Source organism: Mugil cephalus, chromosome 15 (genome assembly GCF_022458985.1).
Source record: "Mugil cephalus isolate CIBA_MC_2020 chromosome 15, CIBA_Mcephalus_1.1, whole genome shotgun sequence".
NCBI classification, from domain to species: Eukaryota; Metazoa; Chordata; class Actinopteri; order Mugiliformes; family Mugilidae; genus Mugil; species Mugil cephalus.
In genome coordinates this window covers 20,057,345-20,075,411 of record NC_061784.1, presented here as the reverse complement: position 1 = coordinate 20,075,411, position 18,067 = coordinate 20,057,345, and the positions used below count along the sequence as shown (strand labels likewise).

Genomic DNA, 18,067 nt, shown 5'->3' with positions numbered 1-18,067 from the left:
CATTCACACGAAAGACCGGTCCAAAAGTTTCTCAGCAGAACATTATATGGTCACAAAGCAGTCGATGTTATTTTCTTCTCCTCTCAGTGGTTTTAATGTTGTGGCTGATCAGTGTCGGTTGTCAAATAAACTCCAGGGTCAAAAAGAATACAGATATTATAACATAATTGGTTTCGTATTGATTTTTGCAAAATCAGTGAGCCGAGGTTCTCATTTGCAATTTGTTTCTCACACTTTCCCCATCGCCAGAGTCCCCTGGGAAAAAGTGCAATTTTTAATCAGGCAGCGAACTAAACAGCTAAGGTACAGTGTGATAGGGCAGCGGAGCAGAGGACAGAAGAGGAGTTTGAGCTGAAGTAGGTCGGCTGACAAAAACGCCAGTCATGTCTGGGTTAATGTTTACCCTGAGGGCCAGCAGCTCATGGCCCTGCAGCCGCCTGTCCCGGCTGAGCAGCCCGAGGGTGCCTCCGCTCTCCCGGAACAGCTCGTCTAAAATGGTGAGTGTTTCATTGGCAGGCTTTCAGCATGAGCATTTATAAGCCTCTTAAAAGCGTATTGCACATGGAGGTGCAGTATTTCTTGAAAGTGTGTCGGAGTACGTAATATCCTAACCCAAACCAGGGGCTGTGCAGTTATGCAGGATCTGAAACAGAAAGTGGAGGCGAGGAAAACCCCTTACGCCGAACTTTATTGTAGTAACTCTCAATATAAGGCTTCATTTCTATTTATAAATATACACGCACGTAATCAAAATGTGAAAGGGGTACTTAAGTTGGTATGGCGCTATTCTTTAATTCGGCTTAAATAGTTTGATTATAGCATGAATTATGATTTTGTAATTTTTAGATTTGTCAGTTTAATGATAGTAGTAATGGCTAACGTTACAGTATATTTCGACATTTGGGATATTTTTCGACACTTTAAACTCGAAGGTATGTGCATCAACTGTGGATTATTAAAGTGGCGAAAGTCGGTTTTAACAACTCGGCCGAGGGTTTTTATATTTATATTTATTTATATTTATTACTTTAAGGGGGCGAGTCTGCAAATAAGAAGCAAAGCAGAGAGACACACAATTTAAATAGGTATTTGGTGTATTTTTATTTCTCATTAAATAATTTTAAATAATATTTATTATTCTGCGAAACATAAGTAAAAAGTTGTACGTAAAAAAAATAATAAATACATTATCTGTATGTGTTTGGTGCTCCACTGCCATCTGTCGGCCGAAGCACGAATAGCACTCAGAGATATCTACAACAAACACCTACAAATTTACTAAATAAAATTTGGTTTCAAATTGGCAGCCAAGGTCGAATTCATACTTCGGATTAAAGGGCAAGAATAAATCTAAAATGCAAACCCTGATAACCACAGACAGTAATGTGATTTTTTACCTATAATGCTGATATCAACTTTGTGATTGCCTCCAGTCATCAGACGCCCACTGGCTCTCCCCTGCAGACCGGGATCAGCTGGTGATGGAGCTCAGGGCCACTGGTTGGTTGGAGGTGGAGGACCGTGATGCCATCTTCAAAGAACTTCACTTTAAAACCTTTAATCAGGTTCGTGTATTTATTGCTGACTAGTTTAAACCTGATTTTTCTTATTATTGTCATTTTTTTGGCCTACACTTGTGACAGATTACATAAAGGTGTATGTAAATTTACCGCTCCTTGTTCCTCATAGCGTGCACATATATTCCAGGGTTTGTGGTTGAATCCGCCAGCACCTACTGCGCGCAGGCCAGAGTACCCTTATGCAAAACACAGAACCCCAGGTTGCTCCTTAAATGCCGGCCAGCGCCTTGCGTGGCAGCTCATTTGCAATTTCCCCCACACTGTCTGTACGATTGCATACAAAGAGGTCATTGTTTCAGATAAATCGGACAAAATAATTATGTTTTCTCTACTTTTTTTTGACGAAAAATAATAGAACTCGCAGTTAACATCTGCTTCTGTCTTTCCGAGTTGTTATTCCAGGCTGCAATGAAGCTGTCAATTTTTTTGAAGTTTGTGTAGCAGTGGAAATCCGTGGGTCTTCAGGGGGCTGTTGTACTCTGGCTGGAGGTTTGTTTGACTAGAATCAGGGTGCTGACTGCCAGACGCGCAGCCAAGTCAGAAACACACACATCAGTCTGTGTTCACGCTGATTTGTTGCAGGTGCAGCGAAGGGACAGGATCTTTTCTCTTTTTCTTTCGTTCCTACTCTGTATTTTTAGTTTCTACCTCCAGGTTGTTTAATGAAAGCTTTTTTTTTTTTTTCATGAGTGAAGCCTTTCCTACTCAGTGGGATGTAAATGGGGCAGACGGACATGAAAATCCGGAAAATATGATTCTATTTAAAGCAGGAATAAATCATGTTGCTGCATGTTAAATATCACAGTGGAATAAAACGGAACATTTAAGTTTATATTTTTATTAAAATGAGGTAGCAGGCTTTTAAAGGGGAATATTTAATCAAAAAGTAACTAAATTAAATAAAAGTCAAAACGCGCACTGAATGCCAGGTTACAACTTGTTTTGTATTTGCACATTTTAACTTGCACATCTGCAAGTTGCCCTCACATCTGGATGGTTTTTATATCAGCAGTAAGTTCCAGAGGTTCGTGCCATTACACAGTACACACAGGTTTAATGTGCATCACTTGTATATCATTGATGACAACATTTATTTTTTAGAAGGGTCCTAAGAATAGTGCTCATGTAATGTTAAACCGTAATGCTTTATGTTCTTGGATTATATTTTATATTATGCATGTATGAGTATTTGAGTTATTGCAAACTTGTGTGAGATTCAAAAAATACAGTATTTCCATCCTAAGGCTCAATACTCAAGATTTGTTCACTGTATTGTTCCAGCGCTTTTTGGCCGTATGCCAAGACCTTCCTCTGTAAATGGACACTAGTCAGGTGCCAGTGACTCTTGTACTTATTTTGGTCATATTATAGCAGGTGGTTTAACGATCAAAAGCTCCAGAAATAAGCTAGCGAGTGAACCTTGGTATCGGAGTAGCCTATCGCAGATTTGTGTCCTCTGATGGGTGTTTGTAGTTTGTCTTGGTCGTAAAGAGAGTTTTCAAGCTCCCCCTCTCTACTTCAAGTATCACTACAAACAACATCAAGTGGTTCATTTTGACGTGATTGATCGCACTTGTTTAGGAGATGCGTTAACAACATTAAAATGTTGATGACTGCGTGCGCTGTCCTACGTAGCAGTAGATACCGGCTACCCCACTTCATGGGGTAGGATAAACATCAAAAGTTCAATGTAAATGTTTCTTGGCACATAGCTGGAAAGCAGCCTGCTCCTTTAGCTCGGCTGTGTTTTGAGCAAAGTAAACTGCAACATCTCAAGGCCACTTAGCGGACTTCCTCTAATCCTGTCGTTAGTTGTTTTAGCCCCTAAAATAGTCTGTTTTTACACTTCCCCGCGTTTGAAGTCGGAGGGTGAGCGCTGACCTCCCCCATCTGCTCCTCCCGGCTCTAAAGCCTCTCCTCTTACCCCGACACATCAGGCTGCATTACCCTGAGACATGCCAGGCGTCCAGTTGGCAGCAATTGGGGTTTTGATCAGAATGATTTCTTTCACAAACAATCAAATTGGTTAAAATGTTTCATCTGGTTCACAAACCACTAACAACCCCATGATTCCCTCTGGTGGGCGTGCTTTGCTTTCTCTTCCTTCTCGCCTGTTGCCACCCTCCTCTCTCCATCTCTGCCTTTCTGCCTTTCTTTTCGTGCCCCGGGTTGTTGGGGAATGAGCTCATGTTGTTCCAATTTTACATGCTGGCAACTCTTTCTGTCAGTCTGTCCGCCTGTCGCTCTGGCCTTCCTTTTCGTCCGCTCTCTTTTTATTCTGTCTCCAGACACCCCGCAACTCTCTGATGCGTTTTCACAAACTCTCCAGCTCATTTTTCATGGCTGTTCTTAAAGGGCTTTTACTGGAGGGGAATGGAGATGAGGAGCGACGTGCTGGCTGATTTCCATTCGCCACTTATCTGCGAGTGATGGGGCTTGAGGAAATCAGATCCCCGAGAGTTTATAATGAGAATAACAAATTCCCTCTCTGCGTTTATAAACCTTTCCTCTAGGGGGCGGTAGAGCTGTACACATGGCTGTATGAATCCCCAGTGATGGGGCCATACACATGAGGCACGCAGCTACTCAGAGCTGCAAATGAACTTAAAAGGAACATGACAGCTGGACTTGCTTTTTTAAGTTTATTTTTCTTTGATTACGGCGAGTGGAAAGTGTTGTGATGCCATTGTAGCCAGCTCGGCAATTTATCTGCGGCATGCGGGTCTGCAGTGCGATGTTAGTGGCAGTAGTTGGAGATGTAAATGTCAGTTATTTTCCTTGTCAAGTCCAGTGCATCTAATCAGGTTTGAGAGATGAAATCCTCTGTCTGGAGTCACTTTGGTCAGTGAGAATCCCTGCAATCACATGTGGAAACATCTGTGTGTGTGTCTTTAAGACTGTAAATTTAGATCGGAATCGTGCATGTTTTTAAGTAGCTGTCACTGATACTGTTTACGCAACAAGCTTTATGTTATGCATGTTTACAGATGACCATCTGCTATACATTTCGGACGGACGGAGTGGAAACTATCATGCGACACAAGTGAAATGAGCAGCCTTAAGATGCAGCTTGCATGGGGGAAGGTGTGCTGTGCATGCTCAACTGTTGTGTCGTCTTAGCTGAGGTTGACAACGGTGGCATTCATCTTTTCCCCCCGCCAAATATTCGGCCAATAATTCAAAAGGTGCATTTAGGATGGAAAAAGGACAAGGTGTCTTGTGAAGTGAACATGCTCTTACTTAACTAAACAGGCAAATGATGATGTCCGTCAAGTCTCATTTTTAGAAAGTGTTATTTTTTTTCTTTAGTTTTATCCTTGTTTGGTTTGGTAGGATACATAGAGGATTTGTGGCTACATTGTGTTATGTGTGGCTTTTCTGACGCCATGAAGCATTAAAACAACACAAAGCTTCTTTACAGACTGGCCCTATTAGAAAGTTGATTTTTTTTGCAAACATCATCTTTTAAAAATTCTCAACGTTTGGCCATATTTGTGCAAGAAACGAACCTGACACAAACTGGAGACAAACAACAAAGCCAAAGCTGTGGTTTACCACAGACAATAACCGTATTACTAGCACAGGAAAAAGCTTCTGGTCTTAAGGTCCAATTTTGAGGGCAAAGCCGCCGCCGCCGCCGCTGCTGTGATTTTCTGAGGAGCTCCCCCGTGTTCCTTCCTCTTCCTTCTCGGAGGCTGATCCCTTTTTTATATTCAGTCGGGGGGCTCCTTCTCCTCCACATCTCCTCCAAGCCTCTGCCTCTCGTTATGGGGCTCAGTCTGCTTGTGTTGAATAAGTTGTCCTACGACTAAAACATCCTCTGAGTAAACCGTTCCCTCAGAGCCGTCAACCTCCTGCCTCCCGCTTCCCCAACACTAAATAAATACACAAGAGTCAGCTGAAGAGTCATTTTTTGCTGATACTTCATTGCTCTTAGCTTGTTGAGCTTCATACTTATCAAGTAAATCCTCATCTGACATGCAAACAGTTTACAAAGCTGTCTTGTTGTGTATTTGCATAATTAATCATTATTTTCATGTATGTGAATATTTTCTCGTACGTTTTCAGGGTTAGGGTTAGTGCTTAGGGTTAGGGTTAGGGTTGGGATATCCTACTGTCTCTAAACTACACAGTGGTTGTAGTGAGTCAACACGTTTTAAAAGAGCTGCTAATGTTTTGAAGGAGAAAAAAAAACTTGTTTAAAATGATCCTGAGACGTTTCCTAATTTGCAAAACCGTCAACCAGATACAATCTGTACGCGACATGTGTAGACGTACTTGACTGTATCCCTTACTCAGAGTGAGACGACGGTTAATCGGCTCAGAGGTGTTCAGTTCCCACCTCTCTGTCCAAAATGGAGCTTTCCCTGGGAACTGGAGGCATCCCGCATTCATCTCGGCCTGTGAAAATGGCTGGAGGGAAGCGGCGAGGTGTGGCGCCCAAGCGGAGGTGGTTAGATAATCTGGCTATCAGACCTTGGGTAAGCTAAGATGGCCCTGACGTCTGCTGCCTTTTGACGAGCCCAGTGTCTTTTTAAGCCGGTCGCTGGTAACCCTGCAGTTAATGAGGGGTTAGCGTAAGTTGGCCTTAACGCCGAGCTCGGGCATTACATGACACGCGTAAATAGGAGCCGATGTTCACGTCGAGTTGTCACACACGCGGTGTCGGTCTCGAAACGAGCGTTCGCTGCGTGGTAGACGGTGTATCATCTTTGTCATTGAAGCTTATCCCCGTGTTACTCATTTTTGAGAAGGTTAATTTGAGAAGATTAATGCCGCTGATGTTACACATGCCCAGCAGAGCTCGCTGGGCTACATGAAAGAGAATCAGCGCTGGCAGCTTTGCCACGTAATAATTTGATATTTAGCTTTAAGTTACATGTCAACTTAGCGGGCAGCCTCGCCTGGCCAGCTGGAAGCTTGCTAAGAGCTGTTTGGGAAAGGGGAATAAATAAGACATAAGAGGTGTGGTCGCCATCATCATCATCATCACCATCATCTCAACCGCCACCGTTCAAATCGCAGCTTTTTTTCCTGCGGAGAAGCGAAGGTTTTCCAAGGGGGCTAACGCTGACGTGGGTGATGATGGGGCTCACGGGGTAATCATCAGCCAGTCATGGCGGTGTGTAAAGCAGGAGAGCGGCTTGTCTTCATGTGTCGGCAAAATAAAATACTCGCGTGCATGCCGAGGAGGCTCGCATGTGCACATTTGTACATGCATTAGTGTGAATGTGTGTCTGTCGGGAGGCTAGTAAGGGTGGGCGCAATCTGCATGCACTTAGTCCTGGCAAGGCAGAGCAGGCGTTCCTAAGCCCTTGGACCGCGCGGTGGTGGAAAGCCGATCTGTAAATAACAGACACATGTGTTTGAAACTGAGTCCTGTATTCCAGCCCACAGCCGCAATGAGAGAGAGAAAACACCGCTCCGGTCCGACGTCAAATTGTCTCATCCAGTGTTGTATGACAATCATGCTGTAATAGCACCAAAATGGCTCCTCAAAAGCGGGGTGTACGTGTCGGGAGGGGGGGGGGGGAAGGGGCAAAGCGGGGGTCTGCCGTCGGGTGTTTCTGATTATTTGAGATGGAGGTCTGCGTAGTGTCACGTCAAATTATCCGACTTTGACAGCCACGGCTCGTCCGGGCCAGTTGGAGAGAGCGGCGGGCTGGCTGAAAGGATGGAAAGCCGACGGGCTGGCTGACCCCGGTGGCTCGAGAAGTGTGGCCCATACAATACAAATGGGATAAACAAAGCACTTTGAGAGGGAGAGCCCTTGACCTCTGCTGACACGAGACCTCAGCTGGGAGCGGAGGGTTGGTTTTATTTTCTGTTTGGCCCAAGTGGAAGGTGTTGAGATGACCTACGGGTGACAGACAGGCGTAGCACTGCCACTTTGCCTGCATTGTGTCCTGCTGCTCTGCTTACTGCCCCCGAGGGACCACCACCTGTGAGAGAATCCCGATGTAGGACACCGATTTTTCAGGACCCTTTCAGGATTTCTGTTTTCTCGGACATTCAACTCCAATCCATTTGTACTGAGAGATTACTGCTCTCCTTGCTTTTTCTCGCCTCATTTTTTGTCTTCCGAGACATGCTGCCTTTTCTCAGGGTTTAAGTTGCACAACTGTCATCTTACGTTTCACATTCTGTCCTCCAGATAACACTGGGCTCAGTGGTTCGTTTGCACATCAGTAGGGACTCAACGGGGACGTGGAAATTCTCAGGAAGCGTGATGATGCTCACGATAACACTACATGCTTGTTATACAGCAAGTTGGGATAATAGGTATTACCAATGGCTGGGGTTGTTGCACTGCAAATTAATTAAAAATGCACATACACACATATAATATGGCATTTAATTTTAGGCAAACTTAATCACACCAGGAGCCGGAATAAAAATGTTCATTTTGGATTAAAACTTAAAAGTATTGTGACCCAGTTGGCCGACGTGTAACATTAAACGGGATCCTCCCCTTCATCAAAGATGGAGATGCAGCCATTACAAGTGCAGGTCAAGGCCAGGAGACTGAAAACGTTTTGTCTGTAACTAATTCTAAACTTTCGATGATACATTTACATTAGGACTGAAGATTAGAATCTTCACAAAAAACTAATTTGACGAAACTGACACCAACTTTTATGGCAATAAAACAAAAAATGGTAAAAGTCCCGCATCTATGGAACAACAACAATGCCATTCATTCCAAGTTTAATTAGTGGCCGTCTGGAAAATGTGAATCCATTCTTCACTCACTTCTACCTCTAGTTTTAGGCTCAAATAAATGTTACGTTCACTGGCTTGTTGGCTTGCTAACTAGCTAACTTTGGTGGTTAGCGTTCTGTGTACAGTACGCTGGTGTTTTTAGACCTTTTCCTACAGAAACGTAAGACTGTAGCCAAAAAAGAAATGAGTCTTGAGGACACACAGTAGAAAGCTGAAATGCCTCGATGTCAAACTTGAGCCATTTCACATTATATTGGTCCATATGTATCATATCTGACGGATCTAAAAAGAAGGAAATTACTTTATAATATCCGCCTCGCTCAAGGATGAAATAATAAGACTTGGAACACCCTCAGCACACAATAGTAATTAAAAACATTCTCAGAATTGATCTCTGGCCTTCGTGATGTTAGGTTGTTTTTGACGCCAAAGCACCAAAGTCACATTTTCACATGGAGAGAAGTGAGCTAGCTGAAAAAGTGAAAAACACTGAAACGATTGATTCTTACGTAAGAACACTTAACTGCATATTCACAGCTCACAGTCGGTCCAGTCGGGGGGTGTCATGCGATGGATTTTTTTGTTCCATAACAGAGTCCAGCATGCAAGTCGAGCTTCAGGAAGAGGACGGCGGGTTTTGAAACGGGACAATGTGCAGGAGCTCTTTAGTGTTCACACAGAATCCTTTTAGCTGTCACTCAATGTTCCTCGGCAGCAGATTAGCCTCGGCTCGGCCCTGAGAGAGAGGAGACATGTTTGGACAACACCTGACATGACAAGCTGCTTAACCATCTCCATTAGAGCCAATGAAAACTGAGAAAAAGCAGACCGCCTCACTCTCCAAATTGGTGCCAGCGGGGTCAAGTTGCAGGAATATGGCAATTACTTAAATTGATCAGGAGACGGTTTCCTTGATAACCAATTTGATCAAGCTGCCGGTCGTGTTACACGAATTGCGCTGCACGGGGACAGGCCGTCCCAGAAATTGGTTACAACACACTAAAGAGGCTAAACGCAATTTCCTGCGAGAGTAATTCTGCTTCGTCATGTCAGGTGGTGGTGGATGGGGCCACAGCCACGGTCTGTAAACAATGGCATTTCAGTTGATTTAATTAGGCAGAGAGGAAGCATTTAGAGGCTTAATTGAGATTGCAGTGGGAAATTGCACTGAAATGGGTCTACCTGATTTTTTTTTTTTTTTTTTTTTCCTCTCTGCACGGTGAACATGACGAGGGATTTCACTCTCCTCTTTGTAGATAATTAGAATAACCATAATCACTCCCTGGATGGCCCGTGATTGGAGAGAGCCACATGCCGAACCCGAAATATGAAGAGTGTGTATGTTACGCGGTGTGTGCCTGCAGCCATGATGCACACATGAGGGTGTTTGACCCGATGTACCGACGCGCCATCATATACCTCTCCAAGCTTCAGATGGCAGCATTGCTCCTTATGCTGTGTACGTCCATCCGCGACTACATCTTTTACTTTTATACTAATCTAATGGGGAACATTTTAAATCTTTGGTTTCGCTTTTGAAACGTGCGTGTTTTCTTGTGTCTCAGTCTCCTGTGGTTCAACACTGAATTTGCTTTATTCGCCAAGTAGATGCTATGCTACACATTTTTGGGTAGAGTTGCATTTGTTGTGACTGAAACTGAATATTTAAATGTATCTATGAATGGATACTGTTTGGCTTCTTTCCCTAAATTCTGTTTTTACTATAACCCTCTCAGTTTCAGACATTTCCACTACTGCTTTCAGTGGATGAGTGTTTTCTCTCTTCTCTTGCAAATGAAATGACAGAAATTGGTTGTCCACATCCTTTAAAACTGTCCTCTCAGTTAGTTTAACAATAGTGCCGATGACATTTAATGGAATTGTGATAATATATAATAAACACTACGAAATACTGGAGATAAAATAAATATTTTATGATTTTTTTCTGACAAATGCTGAACATTAATTAATCCTTGTCAGTGCCCTTTCACTGCTTCCAACCTCATCATAGTATGTTAGAATCAGAATTATTTTATTACAGCAGCAGCTCAAAGTGTACCAGTGTTCAGAACAAAGAGCAATGTATGCAATAAAAATAAGTACGAATAAGTGGGCAATTAGAATAAAAATAAACGCATCAATGTAAAAAATATATAAAAAAAAGTTTTAAGAAGAGACTTAAAGAAAGATCTGTGGAAAATTACATTTTTGTGTCAAATGTGCAAATCAGAGCGTGGTTTGTGTCGGTGTCATGCAGAACTTAAGAGAATTAAGTTAATTAGGGGAAATATGAAAGGATGTGCTGCAAGCTTAAATGAATGCAGCCAGCAAATAAAGGGTTAATGTTGTTGTAATATTCAGATTTTGTCTAAATTGAACTTGTGAAAGCTGCTGAGTGTCGAGATCAACTTCGTCCTTATTTCTTGGGGTCTGTGGAGTGATGGCGGAGGACTGTTGTTTGATTCCTGTCGACTGTTTTAGTGTCTTCGACGTTTTTCAGGCCACGAACCCCCAGACTGACGTAGAGTATGTGTTCTATATTAAAGTCGGCCTAATGCTATTTATAAATATACGTTATTGTCATCATTTTGTGCAACAGTAGGGTGGCCGTGCAACTGCTGTAAACACACCTGACATAAACATAACGTACATACATGGAATTTCACATGGGAACTGAATAGGCTGAATAGGGAAAATAAAAAATATATATATAAAAAATGTCTATTCCACCAAAGATTTTGCTACCCCCCCTGCAGTACCTCTGCGGACCCCCCAGGGGCCCCTGTTAAAGACCTGTGCCTTAGTTCCTTAGTTGGTTGGACTTGCTTTTTGTTCACACACACACACTACAAACACATTTAATTGTCATGTGATGATTTTACTTTATTTGAAATGTAAACATAATCCTTGCAGGTTACACTTATACCTATAAAATGTCAAAAGTATTTTTAACTTTCTTAAAAGATAGTTCCACTTTTTCATATATATATATATATTATTTTTTTTATTGTTTCTTCTCCAACAGGCGTTTGGCTTCATGTCACGAGTGGCTCTACAGGCAGAGAAGATGAACCACCACCCAGAATGGTTCAATGTTTATAATAAGGTAATTGCTTTCCCAACGTTATCAAATCACACTCTGCAGCAGCGGCCGAGGAGTCGAATTACACTGCTGCATTAGCTCAGTATCCACCACAGAAATCACAACTGGTGGAATCAAACAGTGTCATCTTTGAGTTCCTGCCATGTTAACAATGCTACGGCTGGTTTGTAACAGATTACAGACACACTGAGATCAATGGGCGCTGGATAAAGTCAGATTTTTTTCATGTCAAGTAATCATCGCTGGTTGTGCAGAGAGCTCTCCGCTCAAAGCCAGAAACATGTTCGTTTAGTTGGAGCGACAAAAAAAAAAAGAAAGAAAGAAAGAAAGAAGCCAATAGCTTCACACTATAATCCCATCGTTTTTCTTGCGAAAAGCTCTGAAAATATCTCTCCGCAAACCCCCAGCGCGCTCTCACACACACATTTTCTCTGCCTCACGAATAAAGTAGTGGTTGATATGACAAACCCAGTCCCTGAAAATCTCTCAGCATTAGCCTGTAGCCACTGAGTTACTGTGTGGTGGAGCGGGCTACTCTGAGAGGAATGCTGCTCCTAATCCACTCTTTATTAAAGTGGCTGTAGAACGGTGCTACAGGTCTCTGGGCCCCCGCAGCACTTTCCACCAGATGCTTACACATAAATCCCACAGTGAGTGAGGTTCAGCCCCTACAAAATAAATGCTGTGTACTGAGCTGCTGCTAATATTCTACAAAATTCAATCGTGTTCTCTCCTGTTTAGTTGGCTGTCAGTGTTAAGATGTGAATTTACAAACTTTATTTATTTATTTTCCTGGGCCTACTGTCCAGAGATTAACCTCATTGGTTGAGTTAAACGTCCATGGGTGGAGACATCTTCCACCACCTCTTATTTTTTAAGTACGTAGCCTGCAGGAGACCAACTGACCGAATTTATCATAGTTTGTGCTACACAGGAAAATATCCCAACGCTCCGTCAGGGCTTTTGTTCCCCAGTTTTGTTCTGGGATTACCGAATCCACACATTTGTCCACATTCCTGTCCAGTAGACGGCTGTGTCTCGGCTATAACTCTGCCTTTTGTCAACTCATCAGGAAGTTCTGCTTTTCTGTGGCACTTCTGCAAAAATGTCCATATTGACAAAGGTGACTTTTATTTCATACCCATTACAAATCAGAGTTGGCATGATACATGTTTGGACCCAGCTGGCGTCTTGTTCCCACTGGGAATAAAAATATATTTCAGGTTCAAAATAAACAGCATTAGCAGTAGCATTAGCACACAGACACCGAGCTCGTTCTGCTGGTTGAAAAGCCCAATGTGTGGATCAGATACTTGTGTTTTCTTTGTGCTGAAAATGGAGAAGGTCTCCAATCTCGTCGCATACTGTATGATGACAATAAAGGACATTATATTCCATTCTATAAAAGGGAAGCACATTAATTTGCATGTTCAGGTTAGCACTTGAAATTAAGCTAAGCTAATTTTTGATCTACCCTGAGGGATGGTGGGGTCCTCCAGGTAGATCCAAAAATATGCAGTTGGATCCGGGACTCCAAAAAGGTTGAGAACTACTGGTCTAGAAGTATAAGCCAGCCTCTGTGTGCTGCTTCCTGATGTCTTGTCATCAGAGGAATCTGTGCTCACAGATCGTATCAGATGCTGCATGCACTGTTACGTTATCTTAGAAATCCAAAAACAAAGTTATGACACAGTTAATCCGCTGATATGGAGTCAAATTATGCGTCCGCCTCTGTGCTAAAAATAATAATAAGCTTATTATTATTTTTATATTGGAAAAACAAGAGGAGAAGCAGTTGCAATATCCTTGTGTAAATCTTGTATAAGCCGCTGCACCTTTAAAGGGGTTCCAAAGAATTTCTCCTATATATTGATTGATTGATTGATTGATTGACCTGCTTCTTTTATCCTGTTGATACTTTTATTTTGGTCGGATATGATTCTTCCCCATCTGGATTTAACAGCTGCATTATGATTGGCGACATGAGCCCTTATTTTAATGGGAACTGTGTGATATTTACAACAACATGCCTTGTTGCCTTCACAGGTCCAGATCACACTGACGACACACGACTGCGGGGGGCTCTCGAAACGGGACATCAAAATGGCCAAGTTCATCGACCAAGTCGTCCTCTCCATGTGACGTTTTCGTCTTCAGTCTGGATGTTTTTTGTTGTTGTGAAAAAATGATTCCTCAATGTGACCGTATCCTGCCTCTGTTTTTGCCTAAAATAAAATCTGAAGATCTGCGGTGATGCGGTTTGTTTGTTTGTTTGTTTTTTATTTTTACAAGTTTTCTGTGCGAATAAAACTTTGAATGCAGGAAACGTTGTAGTCTGTAATTGATTTACTAACTTGAAGACAGATTGAAGATGCAGATTTTACTCGTTTGTGTGTGTGTGTGTGTTTGTGTCGCTTTGTGTTTTCTTCTCTAATTGCTCTGCACAACTCTTTTCAGTACCTGCCAGTGATCCAGAGGATACTTTTCCCTGTCAGTCCTCCACCAGAACACATGTTCCCGTTTTGGCTCTGGAGAGTGAAGCAAAATGTGGAAGGGGTCAAAGTCAGTAGGAAGGGGATTAATTTGATTTACGATTTGGTAAGGGATGAGTCAGATAGGGCTGCCGTGTTTTCCTGACTGGGTAGCCTTCAGGAGATGATCGGCGAAGGGAAAAGCCATTTTTCCTTTCTCTGTACGTGGAGCCAGCAAAGTGAAAGAAAACGTGTAATGCTCTTCTTCCTCTCGAGGTTCATCCAGGTAGTGAGTTGAACCTCTCAGAGTGAAATTAGGGTTCATAAACAAGGAGTAATTATGATTGTTTAGTATTTCCTGGTCGCATTGAGGCATAAAAAGAATTCATGCAATCATCAAACTTCAACCACCATCACACGAAGAGTGAAGGTATAAAATAAAAGTCCCTTCACATTCCTCCATCATTATATCCCATGAAACAACTGTGGTCCAGTAGTGTCCTCATGTCTTCTTGGTGCATTGATGTAGACAGACAGCAAACAGACTCTACGTTGAATCTCAGGGACTATACATTTGTATCAGATTATATAATTTGTAAAATCTTCACATTGCCCAGACATGAAGGTCGTTCAGGCCCACACACGTGCAGATTAAAACACATTCCCCAACAAATGTCATGCATCGTACCCCGTTCCTGTACTTAAGTCGAGCTCGGACCAAAATACGACAACTGCTGCATCTGTTGCGTGTTAGATGGTACAGAATTGACCCGCGCAGCCACCCTTCAAACTGCTTTTCATACAGGAAGTCAGCTGCAAGGCTGGAAACGATAGCAGTGAATTCAAGTGTTTTTAATGATGGTGATGCGAACCACATTGCTTCTCTGTGTTCTCTACTATACTGGCTCAGTTGGACAAACTGTTGCGTGTAGCTGTACTGACAGTCACTGTCACTTTAAAAAAAAAAACATCCACCGGGAGCTTTGTCTTTCATAGGCTACATGCATCCACACATTCTGTCGAGTCCTCCCCTTTCAACTCAATCGACTTTATTTTTCTTGCACCTTTTGTTCTGTTATTGGTCGGCTTCATCAGTCGATTGGTCAGTACGATAACTTAGGTTAAACCTTTAAAGACAGACTAAACTAAAGTTAATATTTTAAATGGATCTTAATTAATTCAACTTTTTAAATGAATTAACCACTTAAATGAAATAAAGAAGAATCTAAAGAAAAATAGCTGATCCACAGGTTTAAAGATCAACCCACGTTAAACATTTAATTTCATGAATTTTCAGCATTTGTATTTGAGTTTAAACCACATACACAGAATTTTAACTTTTTTGTGTTTTATACTTTTATATTGTCAAACTCAAAATGAAATATCACTTAGTGCAAACTCATTCATCACAAGTCAATTAAGTCAATGTTGCCACGTGTTCCTTACCCGATCTACACAGCAGTTAAACTTGAGCGCAGCACTTCAAACAACAAGAAAGTAAATTAAAAAAAATCACTGGTGTCTTTGAACTGAACCAATGAGTGAACTTGGAGCTTCTACTATGTGAACTGTGTTTGTTGGAATGATTGAGGAGCTCCATTCTTTCTCAAGTGCCTCCAATCGGTGACAGTGACTGATCAGGAAATGAGCAGCTGGTTTGCGACACTCAGTGCGTTTACATGCACAGCTTTATTGAGCTATGCTTGAAAATCGACTTCATGAAGTTTGTCCCAGTTTACATTCAACGGAGAAAATCGAATAACTGATGGGAACATGTCCTCCTCCTCCACACTATGTGGCGATATGTGTCTTGTCTGTGGGTTAATACGGCCCCCTTTCCAATTGACCTAATACGTCATTCATGCAGCATACCGGCATTTCAAACAACAACCACATGGATAATAGTTCAGCTTTTTTAATCTCGTACGTAATATGTGCGCTACCTCTGGTGCAGGTAAGATGGCGCTATCCCTCAGGTGGTTCTTCTACCGGCTCTGTTTACCTTCTTCTTCTGCAACCGGCTTTCTTTGATGATTTTGTTCTGGGGTCATACGTCAACGCAGGGGTTGTGGCTCATGCGCGCACACGTTGTCCGGTTAAAGTCCAGTTAAGTGTAAACATGCTAGGGAAAATCAGTTTCGCATTAATCACGTTGCCTTAGTCGGAGTAACATGTTTACATGCAGTTAAGTTGTCCAGTTAAAGTCGGATTAAGACAATAATTCCGTTTTTTTTTTTCAAGTGCATGTAAACGTACTGACTGGTGCACTCTGGGAAGTGTAGTTCTATGTCTGAGTAGTGGTGAAAACAATTATATTCAGCTCAACACATTCTCCAGCCTCTGCTCCAATTAACACTCAATGCAAGAAAACACAGCAAGAAATGAATAACTCGAGAAAATGAATCCTAGCCCAATCCTCGCATCATATGAAACAAACAATTTCCAAAACCGTAACTGTGTAGCAGCTAATTTTTTAACCAGCGCAAGGCCAAGCAGCACCAAGCCAGGCCAGGCCAGGCCAGGCCAGATGTGGCCCGTTCAGATAATTGGCCTCAGCTGATGGCCAGAAGCAGCAGGCAGCCAAGCCAGCCCTCCCATTAGTGAACTCCCTGGATTCTGGCTCCTTAATCCGTTTTCAGTTTCACCTACTAATTCTGCACAGCCAGCAGTCCAACCTGAGCGCAGACACACACACACACACACACTAGAAGAGGTCAGACAGACAAAAAAGAAGGAGAAGGAATGAGAGAGAAAGAAGAGACTGCAGAGGTGGAGGGGAGTAAAAGGCAAAGTGAGAGTCGAGAATAGATGAGTGGGACGGGGCGGGTGGGGGATGCCTTGATTCTTTTTTTTTTTTTTTTTTTTTGAGCAGACCTTGAGATGGAAAAATAATAACTCTCCCCAGCATAAATGTCTCGTGCCCCTGAGAGAGTCAAAAGGAGAAAGAGAGAGATGGAGTGGGCTTTTCATCAGTGAGTGAGAAAAGAAACCTCAAGCGGGAGAGAGGCTTCCTGGGACGTGTCCAAGTAGCTGTTCTCCGTGGTAGCGGCCCATATTTCTCCTCGAGTGTGTGAACTGCAGTTTCACTCTCCGGCCATGTGGGGTGGGAGGGAGGGAGGTGGGTGGAGGTGGAAGGGGCGGTTGACTGGTAGTTGTAATTTGAAACCAGCAAATAAAGATAACAAGGTCATCGAAAGTCAATCTCGACTTAAGTCTGCTTTTGTAGCCTCCGGGGAGAGAGTGCACAGGCCAGCGTTTAGCATGTTGCACGTTGTCTGCCGGGGCAACCCACTCTGCACAAGGACCTCTGATAGTAATCACAGACATTCGCGAAGACATTTGTGTGCCATTTGCGATTTGATCAAGTGCCCCCCGTTCGCACGTTTCCCATGTGGCGCGGCAGCAACAGCCGAACAGCCACTGACTGTTCTCATGTGCGTGAACAGAAACATATTGTTGTCTGTTTGGCTGATAAATGGCAGCTCCGTGCTGCCTTCTTCCATTTAAACGATAAGCTGTCAGAGCTAGCTACTTTCTTTGCAGTAAGGAAAACATATTTTGCCTCGGAGCTGAGGGATTGCCGTAATGGATATCACGCTAAGTATCGGCAGCAGGGGCTCCCAGACATCCATTACAAATGTCACTGTCCTGAAGAAACCATGTCCTTTTAAAACTTTTTTTAAAACCTTTTGTTCTCATTTTCATTATATTTGGACTGAAAACATGGAGTCCATCTGCTTTCATCAAAATATCAGTCTTTGCTCTTATATCGTACACACTATGCACATATTCTGTCCTAGCCAGAATACTCCGGATGAGGATTCTGGACTGAATCATGCTGTATATCATTAACTAGAACCAGTTATCTTTCATATCAAGGAAACAACATTCATGTGCATCGATGCTACAGCACAACATGTGTTTTTTTTTGACACTTGCCTCGTTCAACATGACAGTCGTGTTGCCTTGAAATGGAGCTTGTGAGCTTGTGGTTACATCATGGTAAGTTGTGTACACAGCTTGGTGTTTGAGTGGTAACAACAGCTGTAAGTTGTGAGAACACCACTGCCGGGCAGGGTGTAGAAGCCACAGAGGCTAACGCTTTAGCAAAGTAATGGCAGGGTAACTAAATGTAGGAAATGCAATGGGCATAATGATAGATGAGACCAAACACGTGAAAACACATAGAA

The 18,067-nt window shown here is 42.7% G+C and overlaps 1 protein-coding gene across 1 annotated transcript; it reads left to right on the top strand.

The window, feature by feature from the left end:
• Nucleotides 1-295: 295 nt before the first annotated feature.
• LOC125021216 (pterin-4-alpha-carbinolamine dehydratase 2-like) lies at nt 296-13,732 on the top strand. Its single transcript, XM_047607184.1, has 4 exons — nt 296-497; nt 1,434-1,565; nt 11,329-11,409; nt 13,453-13,732. The coding sequence occupies exons 1-4, from the start codon at nt 384-386 to the stop codon at nt 13,546-13,548; spliced, it is 423 nt and encodes a 140-aa protein (XP_047463140.1). The 5' UTR covers nt 296-383; the 3' UTR covers nt 13,549-13,732.
• Nucleotides 13,733-18,067: the final 4,335 nt, after the last annotated feature.

Excerpts from the sequence above, each read along its gene's own strand:
- LOC125021216 (XM_047607184.1), top strand. The coding sequence starts at position 384 with ATGTCTGGGTTAATGTTTACCCTGAGGGCCAGCAGCTCATGGCCCTGC. Across the intron at positions 1,566-11,328 it reads ACTTTAAAACCTTTAATCAG|GCGTTTGGCTTCATGTCACG; the intron begins GTTCGTGTATTT and ends CTTCTCCAACAG. Across the intron at positions 11,410-13,452 it reads GGTTCAATGTTTATAATAAG|GTCCAGATCACACTGACGAC; the intron begins GTAATTGCTTTC and ends TTGCCTTCACAG.